Below are 21,810 nucleotides of genomic sequence, written 5' to 3' on the forward strand. Positions count from 1 at the left end.
TATATCTATTGTGGTAATAACACTGTCAGTATATCGCCGCTATACTTACTCAACCACGTATCTGCAACAATCATTTGATGGAAATGTCGCTTTTCTTTCATTCGGAATACGTGTAATTTTGTATTCCGTTGATGAGGTTGAGTAAGTATAGCGACGATTTCTCGCTAGACTTACATAAATTACGTCTACATCAGTAGGAAGTGAGAAGATTAATATAGAAACAAGATAGGTATAATACAGTCACATAAAAATTAGTTTTGAGTCATTTCATCGTAAAACTATGTTATGCTTGGACTATTTGAACAATTAATACTCGTAGTTACTTTCCTTTTTCAATCCATAAAAAACTACGCATAATTCATTTTCGTTTCAGTACCTTTTCACTTTATCTTATTGTATAAGAGACCTTAGATTTCGCTCAATAAGTTATAGCGATATGGTACTAACACATTGTTCATGTGTACCTATGTTCTCATAAGAGATCTATCCAAGTCATCTTTTTAGTACACTCTATTTGACAGCTATATAACTCACAGAATGTTAGTGATATTTAGAACGCATTTAATACATGTGCGTTAACTATAACTATATAGGTCATAATATTAGGAAATGTTACAAAAATACTATTACTGATTTACGTTTATACATAAATTTACAAGACTCCGTCACCGTTCATACGTGGAACTGTAGTTTTAATAGTACACAGCAAACAAATGAAAACGATAGACACCGCAAGCCAAACACGTGAGCTTATTTCTATATATTTACTATACTCTTTGGAGCTGACACGCGCGGAACCTTTGTGCTTTACGATGACGCGCCGCTTCGAGCAACACGGATAGGAAGGGAGGCGGGATACGCACTATTTCCCCTCTGCCGAGGTACAAGAACAACTGATCTAGCGCGGGTAATAATAGTTGCGCTAGGAATTTTAAACTAGACCGATTCCAGTCGCGCGAGATAACACTGCAGCAGAAAAAAAACAGTAATTGCTCAGTTTTGACGTGATAACGTCTTATAAATCAATTAACACCGGTAGCATGCACGAAAAAGTGTCACGTTGTGGACAGATCTCTATGGTAACGTTACGCCCTTATCATCAATGTTTTCTTATGACCTTATCACGCAAAATTTTCGTGCGTAAACCGACTTTACAGACAACCATTTTTTTTTGTTGTAAAAAGAGGTCGGGGACATAAAATTTACAAAAAGATGGTGGATTTAATTACATTTAAACACCAAATTATTGTTTTAGTCTCAAGCAATTGTTGAATTTATCGATTTTGCTCGCCCAGTGCAAATTTCGGATCAGTCGAGCAGTCAATCTCTCAGAAATCAATAAAATCTTCGGAGAAAATGTGTTAGTGTGCGTGTTGTAACACTTGTGACTTGTCCGTAAACAAAAACAGATCGAGGTGTGCAAGATTTGTCTGTGTAGTGTGTCATTTTCTATGTATTTGTATGTAGTGTAGTTGGATTTTGTAGTGAGTGAGAAGTGCGACTGTGTGCACGTTTCCCACCGCAAAAGATGGCAAAAAGATTTGTACGGTAAGATATCGCTTGGGCTCCTCCCTTCCGACGTGTCGGTAGCCGGTGTTGCTCGAAGCGCGCCGCATTCGATAGGCGTTCCGTTCAAAGAGCTATTAGGGGCTACTGGAAGGGCAACCATGGGTGTTTTGCTGTTAGTTAGTAGCTCTAAAGTGCTAATATAATTAATTTAAAGTATAAGGGCCAGTTGCACCAACTACAGTTAACATACTGATTAACGTCACTCAGCAGAGATCTATGAAACTTCCCATACAATAGAATTTAGCGAACGCTTTAACGGTGACAGATGGTTTGGTGCAACCGAACGTTAATCTCGGGCTTAAAAGCCGAAGCTCATATCTCATAATGATAAAGTTCCAAATGTTTTTTGGTTACGTAACATTTGGTCTTTGGCTATCGTGTTTTAGGTAACCTATTTAAAATTAACAAAAACCCTTATCGAACGCACCAAAAGCTAATTGAGCTTAACACGTTACAAGTTCGTGCAAATCAATAATGAAATAGGGTAAACTACCCAATAATTAGCTGTTACCTTTAAATAAGGTTGAATAGACTAATCAATGGAGGGTCCCGATAATAGTATTGTTTACCCTATTATTTTTATTATTTTATTTAGGTAATATTAAGTATTTAAAATCGATTTTTCATTGACTTAATTTCATTTTTTGACATAAAATTATTTTTTAATAAAATCGTAAATTCTAGAAACTTTAACTATCAATATAAACGGTGCATTGTAAATTTAAATACAACAATGACGCTACTCTCCACTAAACCATTTTCAGCCTACGGTATTCACAAGATACATGCAACAGAAGCATTGAGTTCAGAAGTGGGATTACTTTATGAAATGCTACGTACAGAGGGCGCGCTGTGGGCATACTTGTGGTAAGACAAGAAAATATTCTCTTTTTTGCGATGATTAACTTTTTATGGTGTTGACAAATAATAGTAAATTTTGGGTCGGATAGCCCTGAACAGATTCTCAAGATCCTTACAAAATTTCATAGATTTTTGTTAGGACAATAATAGTAATCGTTCAAAAACATATAATTATCATGTCCAACCACAAGTATGGCGTCGTTTCACTGTGGGGCGTTTTAAGATGAATTGGCTAAGTCAGAGCGTCTCAGAGTGCTGGACGGCAACCCGCGTCGCAGTGATCTCAGATTATAACAAACAATATTAGGATTATTACTAATAGACCGAGGAGTATGCCGATTGCCAGCCATTGACGTCGATCTGAAACAAATAGGTATAGTGAAAATATTGAGTAGCTACCACGGGCTACTTTATCTTTGAACACTGCACTGAGCGTTTTCTATTCACGAATTTTACATTACAGCAGAGGCCAGAAAAATAGAGATTGTTAGTGAAGTAGTTATAAAAGTACTAGCGCATCGAGGATGGATACGTATACGAGGCTGGCAATTATTTTTATCGTCGTATACGTAAACGCATTTCAGCTCTTAAATAAAAAGTACCACGCATTAGATCAGCTGGTTTACTAGCATGTTTGACTGTATAATTAGCGGTCGATCAGTAATAAAAACTTACCATTATTCATGTGGAGCACTTTCGCGACTTTCTTAATAGTGGAGTCTAACTTGGAGTCGGCGTTTTCCAGCTCTGTGTTGAGGTCGTCTAGCATACTGAAAATGTAATAAAATCATGTAAAATGTAACAATCAATACGTTAGGTGAGAATATACTAGGATTAAAAAAACACCTAACGGAAAAAACTGAGTACGTTAAAGAAACATGGTACAGTCGCCATCAGATATATCGGAGCGGCCGAGGTGCTCAAAAATATCTGAACACGCACTTAACGCCTTGACAATAGAGGCGTGTTCAGATATTTGTGCGCGCCTTTGCCGCTCCGATATATCTTATGGCGACTGTACTATGACTATAACATTCTAAGTGAATATGTTTCCAACCACGTTATGGTTATGAATGAATAATTATGTACATTTATGAATGAATGAATGAATGAATTTCATGAACCATGATTCTTATTCCAATGGATCTTACGTACCTTTTCTGATAAAAGAAAGAACAATGATAATGAATATAATTATTCAGTTTTCGATATAGATTCGCGAAGGCTACTCACAGAGCTACTAGTTTCATAAAGCCCCGTACTCACCCGGCCTGCTCGTCAAGTTCTATGCCGATCTGCTTGGACACGGTCTTGAAACTGCCGACCGAGTTACTGATCACTTACAGCTGGTCGTTTGGTTCACTAGTATCTTCTGCACCGACATTATGTCGCTGTCAGACTCGACACATGTAGTCTACTCACCCGGCCTGCTCGTCAAGTTTTATGCCGATCTGCTTGGCCACGGTCTTGACACTGCCGACCGAGTTGCTGATTACTTGCAGCTGGTCGTTTGGTTCACTAGTATCTTCTGCACCGACATTATGTCGCTGTCAGACTCGACACATGTAGTCTACTCACCCGGCCTGCTCGTCAAGTTTTATGCCGATCTGCTTGGCCACGGTCTTGACACTGCCGACCGAGTTGCTGATTACTTGCAGCTGGTCGTTTGGTTCACTAGTATCTTCTGCACCGACATTATGTCGCTGTCAGACTCGACACATGTAGTCTACTCACCCGGCCTGCTCGTCAAGTTCTATGCCGATCTGCTTGGACACGGTCTTGAGACTGCCGACCGAGTTGCTGATCACTTGCAGCTGGTAGTTTGGTTCACTAGTATCTTCTGCACCGACATTATGTCGCTGTTAGACTCTACACATGTAGTCTACTCACCCGGCCTGCTCGTCAAGTTCTATGCCGATCTGCTTGGACACGGTCTTGAGACTGCCGACCGAGTTGCTGATCACTTGCAGCTGGTCGTCTTGGTTCACTAGCATCTTCTCCTGCATCGACATTATGTCGTTGTCGTATGCATCGAATCTGTTCGGGCTGGGAATGAAAATGAATAGTAAAAAACTGGCCAAGTGCTAGTCGGGCTCGCGCACGAAAAAAAAAGCACGTTCGTTGTATATGGAGCCCCACTCAAATATTTATTTTATTCTGTATTTAGTATTCATTGTTATAGTTAGCGGCAACAGAAATACATCATCTGTGAAAATTTCAACTGTCTAGCTATCACGGTTCGTGAGATACAGCCTGGTGACAGACGGACAGACAGACAGCGGAGTCTTAGTAATAGTCTTTGGGTACGTCTTGTATAAAAATGCAAAAAAAACTTATTTCATTTTTCTTTAAGACAATAAACCAACGGTATAATAGTCAATTATAATGTAGCGAAAACATACCTCTTATTATGGATCTAAGGGATAAAAGGAAACTAACGAACCTATAAACTGAAATAGAAGGGTAAAAAACAGATTGTTGATCGTTAACCCGCGTCGCGGTTTCTGTTCAGGCTCATGTTGCCTTTCATTACCCGCCGAGTGTCAGAAAGAGACACTAACCTGTCGGTCTGGCTGGCCAGCTTCGAGTACTTGGAGTACTTGGGCGTGGAGGTCCATGTGTTGCCAAAGTGCATGGGGCTCTCCTCGCCGAGCAGCGGCTCGCGCGCCGTGCCGTCCGCGTCGCGGTTCCTGTTCAGGCTCATCTTGCCTTTCATTACCTGCCGAGAGGGAGAGGATAAGTTAGGTGGCTAATGTGTGGTGCTGTACAACCTTAACCTTTTTTCTGACACGTAATTTTTTTTAAGCCCTTAGCTGTAAACTGTTATTTTCATCACACTCGCTCAGTAAATGTGGAATTGCACGCAGGCTTAGCGGGAACTAAGAAAAAGCGTTTTCCCTAGGGAGTTATGAAGTTTCTAGTATTATAACTAACAGTTTTTTGTCTTTATACTTCATTTTTGTATCGCAAGTGTGATGAAAAACATTGTGTGTAACTAGGGGCGTAATAATATTGCAAACTGGAGTCTATAAATCGCTCCGGCAAGCCGTCCTATGTAGCCGTACTCGTTTGCAATATTATACATAAATATTTTTATTTAATTCGATTTTATTTAAAATCACGTATTCATGATTTTCATTTGGTTTCCCAAGTCCATGATAGTTTGTTTTCATTATTGGGGAAATTCGTGTTCATATTCGCAGAAAGTTTCTGAGAATCCAACAAAGTGCCAACTTGTTCAGCTATCAAAACTACTGCTACAAAACTTTGTATGTCTTTAGTCCTTACTTTGCAATCTTTGCATGCCTTAGTTAGGTAAACCTTCATGCATGATATAAAAACCGGCCAAGTGCGAGTCGGACTCGCGCACCGAGGGTTCCGTACTTTTTAGTATCTGTTGTTATAGCGGCAACAGAAATACATCATCTGTGAAAATTTCAACTGTCTAGCTATTACGGTTCATGAGATACAGCCTGGTGACAGACAGACAGACGGACAGCGGAGTCTTAGTAATAGGGTCCCGTTTTACCCTTTGGGTACGGAACCCTAAAAATTGTGAGGTCAATGTGGATAGGATCGGTGTATAAAATGTTTGGTTGAGAAGACCGCCATGGGCAAGAACTTTGGTATTTGTTTACGAGCTTCTCTCCTTCTGCTCTACCAACCTTCTGTAAGTGGAGTATGCGTACAAACGCAAGAGTTAGAAACGACGAAACAGCTTGTAGACGGTCTTAACAAACTTAATCTTCAAAATATTTAGATCACTACGGTTTAACTTACTAGTACTTATAGTCGCGACATGTTTCGGACTCGTCGGGAGTCCTTCGTCAGGCATAAGTGTCCGCGGCGGATGTACTCCGTGCACTGCCCGCGCCGCCCGCCTCGTCGCGCGCTGATGGGGCGGTGGCGGGGGGCGCGGGGCAGTCCGCAGCTGGAGTCGTCAAGTGAAGGTTTTAATCTTACCTTCACCTCCTGTTTAGTGGCTTCAATGAACGTCCGCCGGTCGCTGATCTCCTTATTGTCTATCTTGAACTTCGACGAGTTCTTTTCGACGATACGTGGAGAAAGAGTTAAGGATATTGTGTTGTCTATGACTGGTAGTCATATGATAGTAATGATTCATTATTTTTAAAGTGATTAGAATTGCACTTTGGTTGTTATGAAACAGAAACAATGTTAGCAGTATTAAAAAAACCGGCCAAGTGCGAGTCGGACTCGCCCACCGTACCCTTTCCGTACTTTTTAGTATTTGTTGTTATAGCGGCAACAGAAATACATCATCTGTGAAAATTTTAACTGTCTAGCTATCACGGTTGATGAGATACAGCCTGATGACAGACAGACGGACAGTGGAGTCTTAGTAATAGGGTCCCGTTTTTACGCTTTGGGTACGGAATCCTAAAAACCATCAGAGGACTTTATATCTTTGCAATAGTATGGTATTAGTAGTTTATAAATCCCGTTATGAATGTAGTATGAATTTTCTCAAATGATATTTGCCTTAAGCTGTTAAACAAACGCCATTTCTTTTGTGCGATCAGTGGGCTACCGTGTCTGAGCGCGTGCCAAAGCAACAATGTTGTTTAAATAGCGGCTGTATCGTGGTAATTTTAAGGTTCAAACATATGTAATAATATGAGCGCTCGCCTACATTAAGGTGGTCGATGGTCCTACAATCTACATTACTAAAACATGTTACATATACTTAAATTTGAAACTTAATACCATGATACAGCCGCTTTTTAAACGACATTATTGCTTTGGCACGCGCTCTGACACGGTAGCCTACCCCTCACACAAAAGAAACAATGGCTTTTGTTTAACAAATTAGCGTCTTAGGCGTAAAAATCATTTAGTTTATTTTACTTATGAAAGTAAAAGAATGTAAATAATCGTACATGATTTATAATTGTAACGTATTTGCTGTCATTTATTTTTCAAGTGTTAGATTTCAATCGTAATTCCGTTATAAATTGTATCATGTATTCGTATTACCATTTAGGATTTGGAATAAGTTTTATTGTTATTTTTATAATAAAAGAAGTTGGGGACGGGTGTCAACAAAAGTTGTTAAAGACTATTATTTTTGCGTGAATTCAATGGATATCTATTTCTTAGTATAATTATTCGACGAAGTTGGGTCGGTGAAATTAGGGTTCCCTACGGTAGATACTTTTGGCAACCGTTTTAGTAACGGTAACAAAGTACATGCTTACTAAGTTTTTGAGTAAGTATAAAAAAATTATTTTAACATACAATAACGTCAATTATTTTGGCAATACGTTGAGCAATTGGAAAAATAAAGTTTTGTAAAAAGTACCTGTTGGTTTACATTAACACAAATAAGCAGAAGGTGGTGATAATGGAATTAAATGATAGGTAGGTATCTAATACACTTACGGGTACATTTTTGTATATGGATAATATTTTAATTAGACATTCGCTATTTGCATTTTCAGTGTATGACAAAAAAAAAGAACGATAAATTTAGAGAACAAGCAAAGTAAATCGAACGATATTTTTGAAAATAGGAGTATAACCATTTTCACACTGCAAAAACAGCAGAAAAACTTCGTATGCAATTCGTATTTAAAAAATGCTAATTATAAAACTGTTATGATTTCGTGATCATCATGACAAAAATTATAAATGATCATACTTATGGCCATAGGTATTAATATCATTATAAAAAAATATTCGGACTCGCCCACCGAGGATTCCGTACTTTTTAGTATTTGTTGTTATAGCGGCAACAGAAATACATTATCTGTGACAATTTCAACTGTCTAGCTATCACGCTTCATGAGATACAGTCTCCCGCTGACAGACAGACGGACAGTGGAGTCTTAGTAATAGGGTCCCGTTTTTACCCTTTTGGTACGGAAACCTAAAAAAGCATTAATTAAAAGGTGGTAAACCTATATTGTGAGATTTGTGAGGGATTGGTTAGTTCTGATATCCAACCCTTATCTGATGCTGACTGTACGTGTACATGGTACAACATAATAACATACAAATTGTTTGAGAGTGCAATAGTGCATTAAGCAACAATATAAATAAAGTTGTGATTTCAATGGCTTGATTGGCTTGAGCATTCGCTGTGCAGAGAACATTTTTAATAAGTAATAATCACTTAAAAATAAAATGTAATGGAAATTCCAATCAAAAAGGATATTAATTGTATCTTCAAGGTCCTCCAAGTCCCACTCGATGCTGCGTAGTGCGTTCCTCAGCTCCGTGGAGGTCCATTCAACCTCGGGACTGTTGGGGGCCACGGGGGCCTTGGAGATCTCCTGCCAGCGCAGGTACAGGCCTCGTGTCTTGTTTAGTGCCTTGAACACCTCACTGTTTGTGGAACACATACACTCATTGTATTTTCGTACACCCTGTCAGTAATGGTCAAGATTAGTGTGGGCAGAGAATGATACCTGTGTAACTAGAAATTAAAAACTGCATTGATTTCGTAATGTTATTCTAAAATGGTATATATTTTACTTAGTGATGCAACTAATACGAATACGAATAATCGTATTTTTGCAGTACCTCATCATTCGCTTGCCCTTGTCCCATTCACTTGGGGTCGGCGCAGCATGTCTTTTTCTTCCATACCTCTCTGTCACCCGTCATCTCATCATTCACTTGCGTTAGTTTCATATCATCTTTCACGCAGTCCATTCACCTTTTCCTCGGTTTTCCTCTCCTCGTACCTCCCTCCACATTCATTCTTAATACCTTTCTCGTCACATGACTTTCATCCCTCCGCATCACATGCCCGTACCATGCTAGGCGATTTGCCCTTACTTTTTCTGTTATGGGTGCAACTTTCAGGCTTCCTCTTATATACTCATTCCTTAACCTATCCATTCTCGTCACACCACACATCCACCTTAACATTCTCATCTCCGCTACATGCAATTTCTTTTCATCCGTCACCTTTAGGGCCCAACACTGACCCATACATGACGACAGGTCTTATGATCGTTTTATAAATTTTACCCTTCAACCGAAGGTGCATACGGGCGTCACAAATGGTTCCCGTAACCTGTCGCCATTTCATCCATCCTGTGCTAATCCGGTTTTATTTGCTTCAAATTTCTATCGTACCTATTAAATACGTCTATTCTTTCGATTTTTCCCAACTTTTTAATGCTATTTTACTAAAACTGTCCAGATTTGTATTGAGTTTTATGCATTTTATGGATGTATTCAATTCTGACTGCATAATATATGAGTTTGCTACAATTATGTATGAGAGACATTTCTATTTTTATAATTCTTTTCTTAGATATACTGCCTGCATTGCAATTTTTGTTTGAAGAGTCAAGAAAAGTAAATTTATATTTCACTTGGGTCCCGTTTTTAGCCTTTGGGTATGGAACCCTAAAAAAGAAAAACATGTAGAAAAAAACTGCTCCAATTATATATAGTAAAATATATTAGAGATTTAAGTTTACAATCTAAAGAAAACACCATATCCCACCAATGAAAGTTCAAATTTCAAAGTCAACACAATCAAAATATATGCCTGTTTATGTTGCATATTTCATAGAAAAACCAACTAAGGGAGAAATTTTGAAAATGTACATTTGTGTTGAAAAAGTTATATTTACGATTGGTAGCCATGTCGGTGTATGGGGACAACAACTGCAAGGTTAAGGTGAATCATAGCTGTTATTTGTATTCATATAAATATGAGAATGATATTTGTATTTTTGAAGGTACTATTTGATTTGCTGCATCTCTCTCTCTCTCTCTCTCTCTTCTGCATCACTACATGGTAAGTACAATAAATCATCTGATTATTTGAATAAAATACAAAAATATATATTAACAACCCAGATACCAAATTTTATACCAGTAATTTGTATAAAAAAATACCAATATGGCGATTTTCAATCCCTGCATGTGGATGTATAAGTACTAGTTAAAATGGAGTGTTTTCCATGAATATTTGTTTCAATTAGTTCCTGATAAATATAAATAAATATTATAGGACATTATTACACAAATTGAGTGTCCCACAGTAAGCTCAATATATCAATCAATATCAATATTTATAAATATGTACTTAAATACATAGAAAACACCCATGACTCAGGAACAAATATGAAAAATAGCCACAGGGTAACAGTGGGTGCAGGGAACATTGCAGGGTATTACTGCAATGTTCTGCCACCAGAGTGCAGCACTAGCCTCTTTAGTAAACCATAGAGTAACTTATACATTCTGTACTTTTAACAGTTTTCAGAGATAACAAAATACGACATTGATGCATCAAGGCGGTTTGTTTCCAGAGGATCTACTGGGAAACGCAAATCCGAAGTTTTGCTATCTGCCTCTTTATCAGGGGGGTGTCACTTCGCAGTTTAGGTACATTTGGCCGGCGCGCCTCCCGGGCAGGCGTATGGCAATGGGCTGCCGCTCGACTCGCGCAAAATTGAAAATACATAATGCCTCCGAATCCTAAATCTATAGATATTGTTCTGTTTACGGATGTCTGAATAAACAAAAGAACAAGGAAGCAGAAATAACATTTTTTTAAATTCCGGACTATATTCACCGACATATTTTCAAAGGAATAAGTACTTCTGTGGCATACCTACTTCTGTGGCATACCTACTTCCGTGAGAATCAGACATACTATCTCCGGATAAAAAAAATATTTTATCTTAAAAATAATAAATCAGTAGGAATAGGTACAAAAACTTGTGGCGTGACAACCCCGTGCCGACACTCGCAGCTCGGTTATAAAACTGCAGCGCGCAAAGAAGATTCACGGTTCGTGCGCGGTTATAAGCTTCAATTTTGCTTGCAGGTGGCGAGTATAGGTATAATTTTATACCTAAAACTGACTTTTGTGAAGGAGTGAATTTTCTGTACGGTAGTACTATTAGTTATTCACAAATATGCAAGAGTGACAGAGATGTTAAATAACGAAATTTAGATTTTCTTGCTTCGCTAGATCCTCAGATTGTGGTAGTGGCGCCCCCTGCACAGAGTTTCGCGTAATATTCCCTATCAGTTGTAATGTATGAAAAAGAATTTTAAATACTAAATTTATAACTTCGAGGCTGATTATTGGCTGGCAAATTTTGCCCCCAAGAATTTCAAGGAGGATTAATAGGATGATACAAGAAGCATATAAGCTTTCAGCAACATTCATATAGCATATAAGCTCTAAGCAAATAAACTACCTTATAAAATTATTTAACCTTTTTACACACTTTTTCTTTGCTTTGCTGTATATTTCTGGTATCTGATTCAGCTAAAACTTGTAGTACTTCCGTAGTTCCAATGACAATGCAATGCAATTTTGCAAACTATAGTATTAGAAAAATACAAGGGTTTACAAACAAACACTTGTCTAATGTTTGTTACACTGTCAGTCGGTGTGATATGTGACAAGTGACAATAAGTTATGTTTTACTTGAAGTCTGCATACATATTTGAGATTCATATTGATTAATATAAGTTTTGATCACACATACCTACACACACACACAAATAGCACACACCATAAAAGTCACGATATCACCCTGGGAATGTATCTAACAAGGATACAAACAATGGAATCCTTTAAGCTATTTTTAGATTTCTACTGCAAAGGCCTTAAATGAAGTGATTAAAACATTGACTGTTTATATTGCCTAGTACATTTTAAACTATATATGCACACTGCACAAACTACAGAGATACTGTGTCAAGTAGATACGCGCAAAAACAACTCCATTAACACCCGCAGCCGCGTCGCACTTACTCTTTGACCACGTAGAACGGATCTTCCATAGTCATGTCAACCGAACCGAACACGACACCACCAGGAGCATGGGACGTACGGATAACTCAAGCAAAGCCTAATACACACATTAGCAAGCAGCAACGCCGTTATATTTAGACAATTCCTCGCCTATCCCACAAAATATCGACAACGTGATACGTACTTATTAAACTCGCTCGATGAATGCTATCATATTCGTTGTCTCTTGCTGGCTCAGGTATCGAACTAAAAGCGCGAGCTGCTCAACGATCAGGGGGTAAGCGCGCAAACGCAAAGGGCGGCTCGTAGGAGAGTCTACGTGATGCGACAACACTTAGCGCACCCTCAAATCTCTAAATTTTCCTCTCACTAACTCCCACAACCCAACACCCTCCTCACTCCAATAGTCCACCCCACTGTCAAAAAACTCAAAAACATGTCAATGTCAACTACGCTATTCGGCATACTCACTTATGTTATGTTATGATGTTAGATAGCTATATATAGTTGGTCAAACCAAATTGTCAGCGAATAAGAACAAAAAAAATTATACTCATCCTTTTCTTTTGGGTGCTAGTACTAGTGTAAGACAAAGATAGTATGATTCTCTCTGTCTATGTTTGAAATGAGACAGTCCTTTGACAAACTATAGCTATGCTGTTATACCACTGTTATACATAATAATATGATCCCAGGTGGTGTTTTGGAAGAACCTTAAAGATGTTGAACGAAAAAGGAAGCATTTTGCAAAATACGCTCGTTTGTAGGAATAAGGCCTCTTAATTTGGTACTGGCTTAATTTTTTATAAAATAAAAATCGTACGATATAAATACGAGAATTATTTTGAAGCTGGCAACATTATTGCCATAGACAAACTTTCTTCATTCATTCAGTACGTCTTTATTTTGTTATCTGTCATGTATCTGATGAATCATGGCATTCATGGCGACTTTTCATTCATTTCATTCGTTACTTTGACTGGACTGTCTGGACTGGAATACTTCACAGCACAATCAGCACATTTTATTTTATACGTTTTACAACAATAAGTTGGCTATTGAGGTCAACAAAATGAATTCCGTTTTAAATCCAGAGGCCCCGGAGTTTTATCCTCACTTGACATCAGTTACACAGGTGCGTGTTGCAACAAATTATTTCGACACTTTTTCTTATGACAACAATGTGCATGTGTTTTCTTCTGAGTAATAATAGTCAAAATCATGTGGACTGGTACGTTGTTCAGAGAAGTCGAATTGAAAGTTAACAGATTTAGCTGTGCATTGGGTAAATTGGGTTCTTGTTCTTTAGCATTGAAAGCATCGATTTACTAAATACATTTCTGACAAATTTCGTAACTACCGTACATCAATTTGAAGTTTCGACACTGCTTCACCTCATGATCTTGAACCAACTGTGTGAAGGTGTTTTTTATTTGTGTATTCAGATTACGTAGAATTTCCTTGATCTCACAATGTTCATAGCACTATCAATCAAATTGAGCAATCAGTTTTATGTTATTTTGCATATTGTCTTATTAGATTCAGTAAATGTAAATATTCTCAAACTACCTGGCTTTATGATTGTCACATCAGATTTTAGCTCAGTTCAAATATTGTCAAGCTAGCTAGAAATTGACTATGGATAGAATATGGCTTCTTTATTTATTTTTCTTCTTAAGGTTGTTTATAACATGAATATAAAAATAAAATACAAAAATACGTACAAAAACAATACAAAAAACATATAATCACATTATACAAAACCTAACCTAGGGTGCCTCAAGTCAACCGCCATCTGCATCTGACCCTTGATCCAACCAACATAGCGAGAGCACAGAATAAATAATAGTACTACCGTACAGACTTCCTACAAAACCGAAGTTTGACAGCGGTTCAGGGTCGAATCATGCTGTCCCTTTCTAATATATGGCACTATCTGTTTTGGCTATTTAGGGTTGTCAAAATTGAAGTCATTATCTGTGGTCATGCACGCAAAGGGACGTCAAGTTGTGTCAACCCTAATAACTGCTCGGAGAATGTTGAACCGAATGGAGCCGGGTTTGCCCGAAGCGAGGAGTTTGCTTGGAGTATGGTTAAACACCCATATTTTTCAACACCAGTAATTGACCTACTCTGGTCAAAAACTTATGCCCCTCACAATAACAAAACAAGAGGATTAGGTTGCCAACCATAATTAGGAATAGTGTTAGGCTAGGGGGATGGTGGCGAACTTTTTACTTAATGGTATGGAGGCCTGTGACGTCAGTAACAGTGATGTCGACAATTGTCGCACCTGTCACCGTGGTGAAATAGGGGCATGACACTAACATATACGATAGCGTGTGCGTAACTTACTTTCTATGCATCTCGCTCGTACTTGCATATCACCGCTATACTTACTTAACCACGTATCTGCAACTCATTTGATGACAAAAACACACGTATTCCGAATGAAAGAAAAGCGACATTTCCATCAAATGATTGTTGCAGATATGAGGTTGAGTAAGTATAGCGACGATAATACCTCGTTTGTTTTAGCATTAGAAATATGGTAAACAATCATGACGTGTCTTTTTATTAAAAAAACACTTGAAAAATAAATTACAGCAAATATGTAACAATTATATAGCGAGCCAGCGGAGATATATGTATATACATACAAGGGGACTTCAATAAAAAGTGAGAATGAGTATGTTATAAACAACTTTTTTTAAATGTGATTTTATTTTTCGACATAGTCACCATTTAGCATAATACACTTAGTATATCTTTTTTTTACTAAACTTAAAATTCCATTTTTTAAAAAGGTCTCATCTTGAGTACTTAAAAAATCTTGTACTGCAGCGACTACCGCGCCGTCTTCAAATTTCTGGCCTCTCAGGTATTCTTTCAATCTCGGAAATAGATAGAAATCACTGGGGGCGAGATCTGGTGAATACGGAGGATGCTTAAGGATATCGAACTTAGCATCACGAATTGCGGCCATTGCACCGGCGGACTTGTGTGCCGGAGCATTGTCCTGGTGGAACAGCACAACTTTCGAGAGTTTACCTCGCCGTTTTTCGCGGATCTCATTGCGCAATGTTGCTATTTGTTTGGCATATGAAGTGCCCGGTAATAGTAGCTCCATGCTCGAGATACTCAATCATTTCTACCCCTTTACCATCCCAAAAAACAGAGCCCATGACCTTACCGGCAGATGGGGCCACCTTGAATTTCTTCGGAGTTGGAGATGATGGCCTTTTCCATGTCATAGACTGCAGTTTCGTTTCAGGGTCGTAATGATGGAGCCATGTTTCGTCCATTGTTATAAATCGCGCCAAAAAAAGTTCCCGGTCTTGCTGTATTAGGTCCAAAGCTTCTTGACACATGAAGACTCTAGTTTGTTTTTGCGTGTCAGTAAGCATTCTTGGGGGTCACTATCAAATTTACCTTATCGCTAAGGACAATATAGCTGAAATGTCTGAACTGTGTTATGTCTTTGTAATTACATAGACATCAAAGAGGATATAAAATATAATAAGATAGAGCGGTACTGTCATAGTAAATTTTGTAACCACTGTAAATTCACTACCATCTATCGACATACTTTAAAACTAAAAATGAAGATTTAAAAAAATACGTTAAAATGTATTTAAATATGGATAAATGATTTTTTTATTTGCATTAATTATTTTTATATGATTTTGACCCATGTCTTTCACTGATATGCGTTAAAATTATAAATAACAAACGAAACCGTCAACGCCCTCTATACGAGAGTAGGCTAAAACTAGTGGCGCCATCTTATCGAGAATCAAATTTTCGTGGATTTTCGAGGCACGTTTTTTCCTTAGACTGTATCCATCTATTACGGAGTTATATCTATCTTTGATAGACATGAATGCTAAATGCCTCCTTGGCAAAACGTCTGGATCTTAGAACGTAACAAATTAACAATTAAAAATGATCTAGCAGCAAAACATCTTTATCTTCGAATGTCTTTATTTCTTAATAGACACAAATGCTAAATGGTCCGGTAGCAACACGTTTGTATCTTAGAACGTCTTAATTACAAAACAGACATGAACACAAAACAGTCAAGAAGCAAATAGTCTGGATTGTGTAATGTTTTTATTGCTAAATGGAATAAACTCCAAGCGACCCAAAACGTCTGGATTTCAAATATGACATTATTATGTATTATTATTATGTATGAATATGGATTATGATATGACACTTGAGAATTAAAACCTTGTCGTTGGCGTTTTGCTACTAACTCGTTCTGTGTTCATGTCAATCAAATAATTTTACTTTCGACGAATTGGGAATTGTAATTATATAGACTATTTACATTTTATGACGTTTTGCTATTAACTTGTTCTGTGTTTATGTCAATTAACTAATTTCACTTTCGGCTCATTGGATATTCTAATCATATGGACTATTTATATTTTCAGACGTTTGGCTACTTATTCTAATTCTTAGCCATCCAGCTAAACTGTCTTTTTGCTGACTGAGTATTCTACTTTCATGTCGTCGCAGCTGAATTGACTATATGCTGACTGTGTATTTAAATGTTATGTCATCTAGCTGAAATGGTCGTTTAACGATAAGGTCAATTTGATAGTGACCCGTTCTTGGTACCCAACGCGCAGATATCTTTTTTTTTTCATACCCAAGCGTTCATGTAAAATATTTTGCACGCTCCCCGTTGAAATCTTTACATTTTCAGCAATAAAACGAACCATGACACGACGATCCGCTTTAACTAAGTTTCGACTTTTTTCACAATTTCGTCAGTTACTGCTGTAGTCCATGGTCGATGTTCTTCCACGTCTAAATTCGGCGCACCAACGTGCGACTGTCGAATACGGAGGAGCATAGACCCTAAAGTGTCCCGCAAATCTAGATTGACTTGGTCCGTAGAATTTTTTTTCGAACACAAGTATTTGATAACGGCGCGCAGTTCAATTTTCTCCATTTTCACTAACGTACTCAATAGCATTGCAAAGAAATGACCGTAATTTTTTTTAAACAAAAGACAGTTAGGTTTTTTTTTTCATAGCAATCAGCTAGATAGATTAGCTTTACCGGCCAGTATTTAATTTCCTAATATTGAAAGTTTGCATCTCATTCTCACTTTATATTGAACGCCCCTCGTATTTACATTCTTTTGGTTTCATAAGTAATAGTAACTATTGTTTTTCAATACAAAGACTTGTGAAGTTTGTTTTTCGAAATGCTAAAAACACGAGGTATAGTGCAAGCGAGATGTATAGAAATTAAGTTACGCAGAGGTTAGCGAATATGTCTGTTTGACACTGCCAAAGAGGATATAATAGGATAGAGCGGTACTGTTATAGTAAATTTTGTAATCTAAATGCCAATGCCAGTAAATCGACACACGATTAAAACTAAAAATGAAGATGTATAAAAATACCATAAAATGTATTTATATATGGATAAATGATTTTTTTTATTTGCATTAATTATTTTTATATTATTTTGACCCATGTTCTTTCACTTATATGCGTTAAAATTGTTAAATAACAAACGAAGCCGTCAACGCCATCTATACGAGAGTAGGCCAAAGATAGTGGCGCCATCTGATCGAGAATTAAACTTTCGTGGTTTTGGAGGCACGTTTTTTCCTTAGACTGTATCCATCTATTACGGAGTTATATCTATCTTTGATCTTCGGAGTTATATTTATCTTTGGACTGTGTGAGAGATGATATGAAAGGAATGCAAGTGAATGATGAGAAGACGGGTGACAGAGAGGTATGGAAGAAAAAGACATGCTGCGCCGACCCCAAGTGAATGGGACAAGGGCAAGCGAATGATGATCTATCTTTGACACTGCTAAGGCAGTCGTGGTAAGGCTACTAAAGTAATCTTACTTTATCATGCAATTAAGTGACACAATGCACACATACACTACAAAAGTGCCTATAAGACTACACTTTTGTGACTATAAGATTGCTTAAATAATTACGTAATTGCTTTGAAGGGGCACGCAGCTTCAAGATTGTTTATAATAATTATACATGATTACTTAATATGCTCGCTCAAATGGAAAATTTCACAGATTTATTTATTTATTATTATTTATTTATTAACGACGCTGAACCTAAAAAAAACTACGTCAAACAAACCGCGTAACGTAGCACACGCAAAAATCTTTCGGAGCTTATGTGATAAATGCCTCATTATCTAATGAATTGTAATATATTGCAGGGTGGATACACAAAAGTGAACAAATCCATCAGATCGTCCAACCAGCTACCATCCGGGGCCTCATATGACCTGTTCAAAACGTTCACTGACTTCAACGTTGTAGCATGCCAGTTAAGCGAAAATGTTGTTCACCAGTCAAATCAGATAATGATCACCGAATTGCCCGCTATGCAGTTAAAACGGTAAGTTGTTTCATTTGGCGTATATTTTTAACTGGCCTTTGCTTGCGATTTCGTCTGGATAAATTTAATACTTCCATATCCCTCTTCCGTAGTAAAATTCAACCCCCTTTTTACACATTTAAACACACAAGATACCCGACGTCATATCAAGGTCAAGTTATCGTCTGAGTTGGGTTGCATATAATATGATAATAGTTAGAACAATGTCAAGGTCCATGCCCTAAATAGCTGTAGTTTTTAAGCAATTTTGAATTTTATTCTTTGAACAATTACATTCCATTATCCTCCGGTGACAAATAGCACTTTTAAAATTGAAATACGTGTAGAGTGATTTGTTCATTTCCGAATGTCCATACATTATATCAAATGTAAACATATCTTTGAAGTTTTACACTGAACAATCTAAGTAACGCTTCAGTTACCGAACTTTAAACAGAAAAGATTTAACAATTAGTTAACATTTATTTTTACGCAATACGCATTATTAACTCAATCGACCTTTATTCCTTATGCCACAAGGTCCACAGTCCGAAGCCGCGCATTATGCAAGTTCGTAAAACGCCACATGGACAACAAGACAAGCGAAACAATGTAAAAACCTTTTCCGTTTTGTAAAAACCACCGCAAGGTTGAGACTCGTTCAATTGTCCTCATTTCTCGCGCTATCAATGTCACTTTATTGTCATTCGGAGTTATCCTTATTTTTGGACATATAAATAAATTGGCACGGTCAGATTTGGCTTAACGTTTCGTAATTATGCCGTTATTTGATATTAAATGCATACAGTTGTGTGCAATATAATAGCAGTCAATGGGAAAATAAAAATTGACGCCAAAAGCCTTCGGGAAATTGTCATATACTTGGAAATTTCGACCCATGCCACCGTGACCGGATAGCCGAGCGGTTCAGGCACCTGTCCGGTAAACGGGGGACGCTGGTTCGATTCCAGCTCTGGACACTGGAGGCTTTGGTCATTTTTTTTCTTCGTATATGACATTCATTTCAAAATGAAAATTATGGGAAAACTGTACCTTTAGATCAATTATATTGGATCTTTTTATAGTCCCGTACCTCAAAAGGGAAAACGGAACCCTTATAGGATCACTCGTGCGTCTGTCTGTCTGTCCGTCTGTCACAGCCTATTTTCTCCGAAACTACTGGACCAATTAAGTTGAAATTTGGTATACATATGTAATTTTTGACCCAAAGACGGACATGTAACGTAAACAAATGAATTTTAAACACGGGGGCCACTTTTGGGGGGTAAATGTGAAAATTAAAAATAAAGTTTTTCAAACTATATCGTGTTACATATCAAATGAAAGAGCTCATTGTGAGAATCTTAAATATATATTTTTTATAGTTTTAGGAGACTTTTCACTGTTGTTAACTGAATAACAAAATTACATGAAATGTTAATAGATTTTTTTTAAATGTAAAATTAAGATGTACATATTTTGCATGCTATAAATACGGCTAAATGTGTGATACTTATAATTATAATAAGACCTATTGTTAAACCACATTTAATGCAAATAAATGATTTACTTTACTTACTTACTGAAACAGTTTAGAAGTTATTCAAGAAAATAGGCAAAAAATTACCATTCCCCCCCCCCCCCCTTTATCTCTGAAACGACTGTGTCTAAAATTTTGAAAAAAATACACGTAATAGATCTTTACCTATAGATCACAGGAAAACCTATTAGAAATGTGCAGTCAAGCGTGAGTCGGACTTAATTACTTAGTTTTTGATCCGACCCCTTTTTTATAATTCTTCTGAATTACTTGACATTGTTTCAAAATTAACTGTAACCTTTACTTAAATAATATTGGAAGTATAAAAAAATACATATCATAAAAATTGGCTTTTTACTGCCTCTCAGAAATTCTTATAAATACAATAACAACATACGAAAAAGATAGAATTGTGTAATATAGTATCTTGTTTATTATTTTTAATCAAAGCTTTACATCTAAACCCATGTCATCCAGAAAAAAAAATTCTACAAGGCGATCTTCGTCTCAGCGTGTACTAGTAGTCCACCCTTCGGACTTTTTTGTTGATTTTTGACCAAATACTTGGTTTTGTTTGTTTGCTTGAGGATCTAAACTAAATGATAGTGCCGCCCATGACAAACCGAGTAGTCGGTCAAAAATCATCAACAAAGGCCGGATGATGGACTACGAGTACACTCTGAGACGAAGATCGTCTTAGAAAAATAATAATATTTTTCTGCATGACATGGGTTTAGATTTAGATGTAAATCTTTGATTGGAAGTACCTAATAGGCAAGATACTAAGGTACAATTATAGTACACATTTTTTTTTTTTTCGTAGGTTGTTACGTTTTTATAAGAATTTACGCGAGGTAGTAAAAAAGCCGATTTTCATGATAGTTTTTTTTTACTTCCAATATTATTTAAGTAAAGATTACAGTTAATTCTCTATATCAAGTAATGCAGAATATTATAACAAAAAATTCCAATATAATTGATCTAAAGTTATAGTTTTCCCCTAATTTTTATTATCCTATTCACTGCTATTATAATGCACACAGCTATGTGTGTAGGTCTACACTTGTTAAAACTTAAACCTATGCAGGTAAGACCCTGCTAAGTGTTGGTGGCATAAGAGTTAGAGCTTAATATACTCATAGAGTAACTTATACTAGAGCGGTACTGTCATAGTAAATTTTGTAACCCCAGTAAATTCACTGCCATCTGTCGACACACTTTAAAACTAAAAATGAAGATTTAAAAAAATACGATAGAATGTATTTAAATATAGATAAATGATTTTTTTTATTTGCATTAATTATTTTTATGATTTTGACCCATGTTCTTTCACTGATATGCGTTAAAATTGTTAAATAACAAACGAAACCGTCAACGCCATCTATACGACTGTAGGCCAAAACTAGTAGCGCCCTCTGAACGAGAATCAAATTTTCTTGATTTTCGAGGCACGTTTTTTCCTTAGACTGTATCTATCTATTACGGAGTTATATCTATCTTTGATATACTATATTGCATGATTTAAATATGCCCATAATTACCAAGATGCTAAGTTGCCAAGTGTAGGGTTTTTTGTTGGTATCGTCACCTAACGCACGAAATCTCGCCATTTCCTGCTTTTTTAGGGTTACGTACCCAAAGGGTAAAAAGGGACCCTATTACTAAGACTCCGCTGTCCGTCTGTCCGTCCGTCCGTCACCAGG

The 21,810-nt window shown here is 37.1% G+C and overlaps 2 protein-coding genes across 3 annotated transcripts in view; one reads left to right on the plus strand and one right to left on the minus strand.

Moving 5' to 3' along the window:
- Positions 1-361: 361 nt before the first annotated feature.
- On the minus strand, positions 362-12,365 carry LOC134754408 (syntaxin-6). 2 transcript variants are annotated; one of them, XR_010128888.1, is made up of 8 exons: positions 12,188-12,365; positions 8,606-8,775; positions 6,394-6,488; positions 4,992-5,149; positions 4,321-4,476; positions 3,106-3,200; positions 2,103-2,790; positions 362-2,058 (listed from the first exon to the last, which is right to left on the minus strand). XR_010128888.1 is itself a non-coding variant. In XM_063690724.1 (7 exons), exons 1-7 carry the CDS (start codon positions 12,220-12,222, stop codon positions 2,714-2,716), a joined length of 786 nt encoding a protein of 261 aa, XP_063546794.1. In that variant the 5' UTR covers positions 12,223-12,365; the 3' UTR covers positions 362-2,713. The 2 variants fall into 2 exon arrangements, 1 of the variants encoding a protein (XP_063546794.1); XM_063690724.1 differs by having other exon boundaries at positions 362-2,790.
- Positions 12,366-13,156: 791 nt separating this feature from the next.
- The window catches only part of LOC134754220 (exosome complex component 10 homolog), a 30,546-nt gene continuing 21,892 nt past the window's right edge, over positions 13,157-21,810 (plus strand). Inside the window, exons 1-2 of the mRNA XM_063690391.1 lie at positions 13,157-13,322; positions 18,407-18,588. Of these exons, the coding sequence (XP_063546461.1) occupies positions 13,260-13,322; positions 18,407-18,588 (245 nt within the window). The 5' untranslated portion in view covers positions 13,157-13,259. The remainder of the gene's footprint in view (positions 13,323-18,406; positions 18,589-21,810) is intronic.

This window comes from Cydia strobilella, chromosome Z (assembly GCF_947568885.1).
Source record: "Cydia strobilella chromosome Z, ilCydStro3.1, whole genome shotgun sequence".
NCBI classification, from domain to species: Eukaryota; Metazoa; Arthropoda; class Insecta; order Lepidoptera; family Tortricidae; genus Cydia; species Cydia strobilella.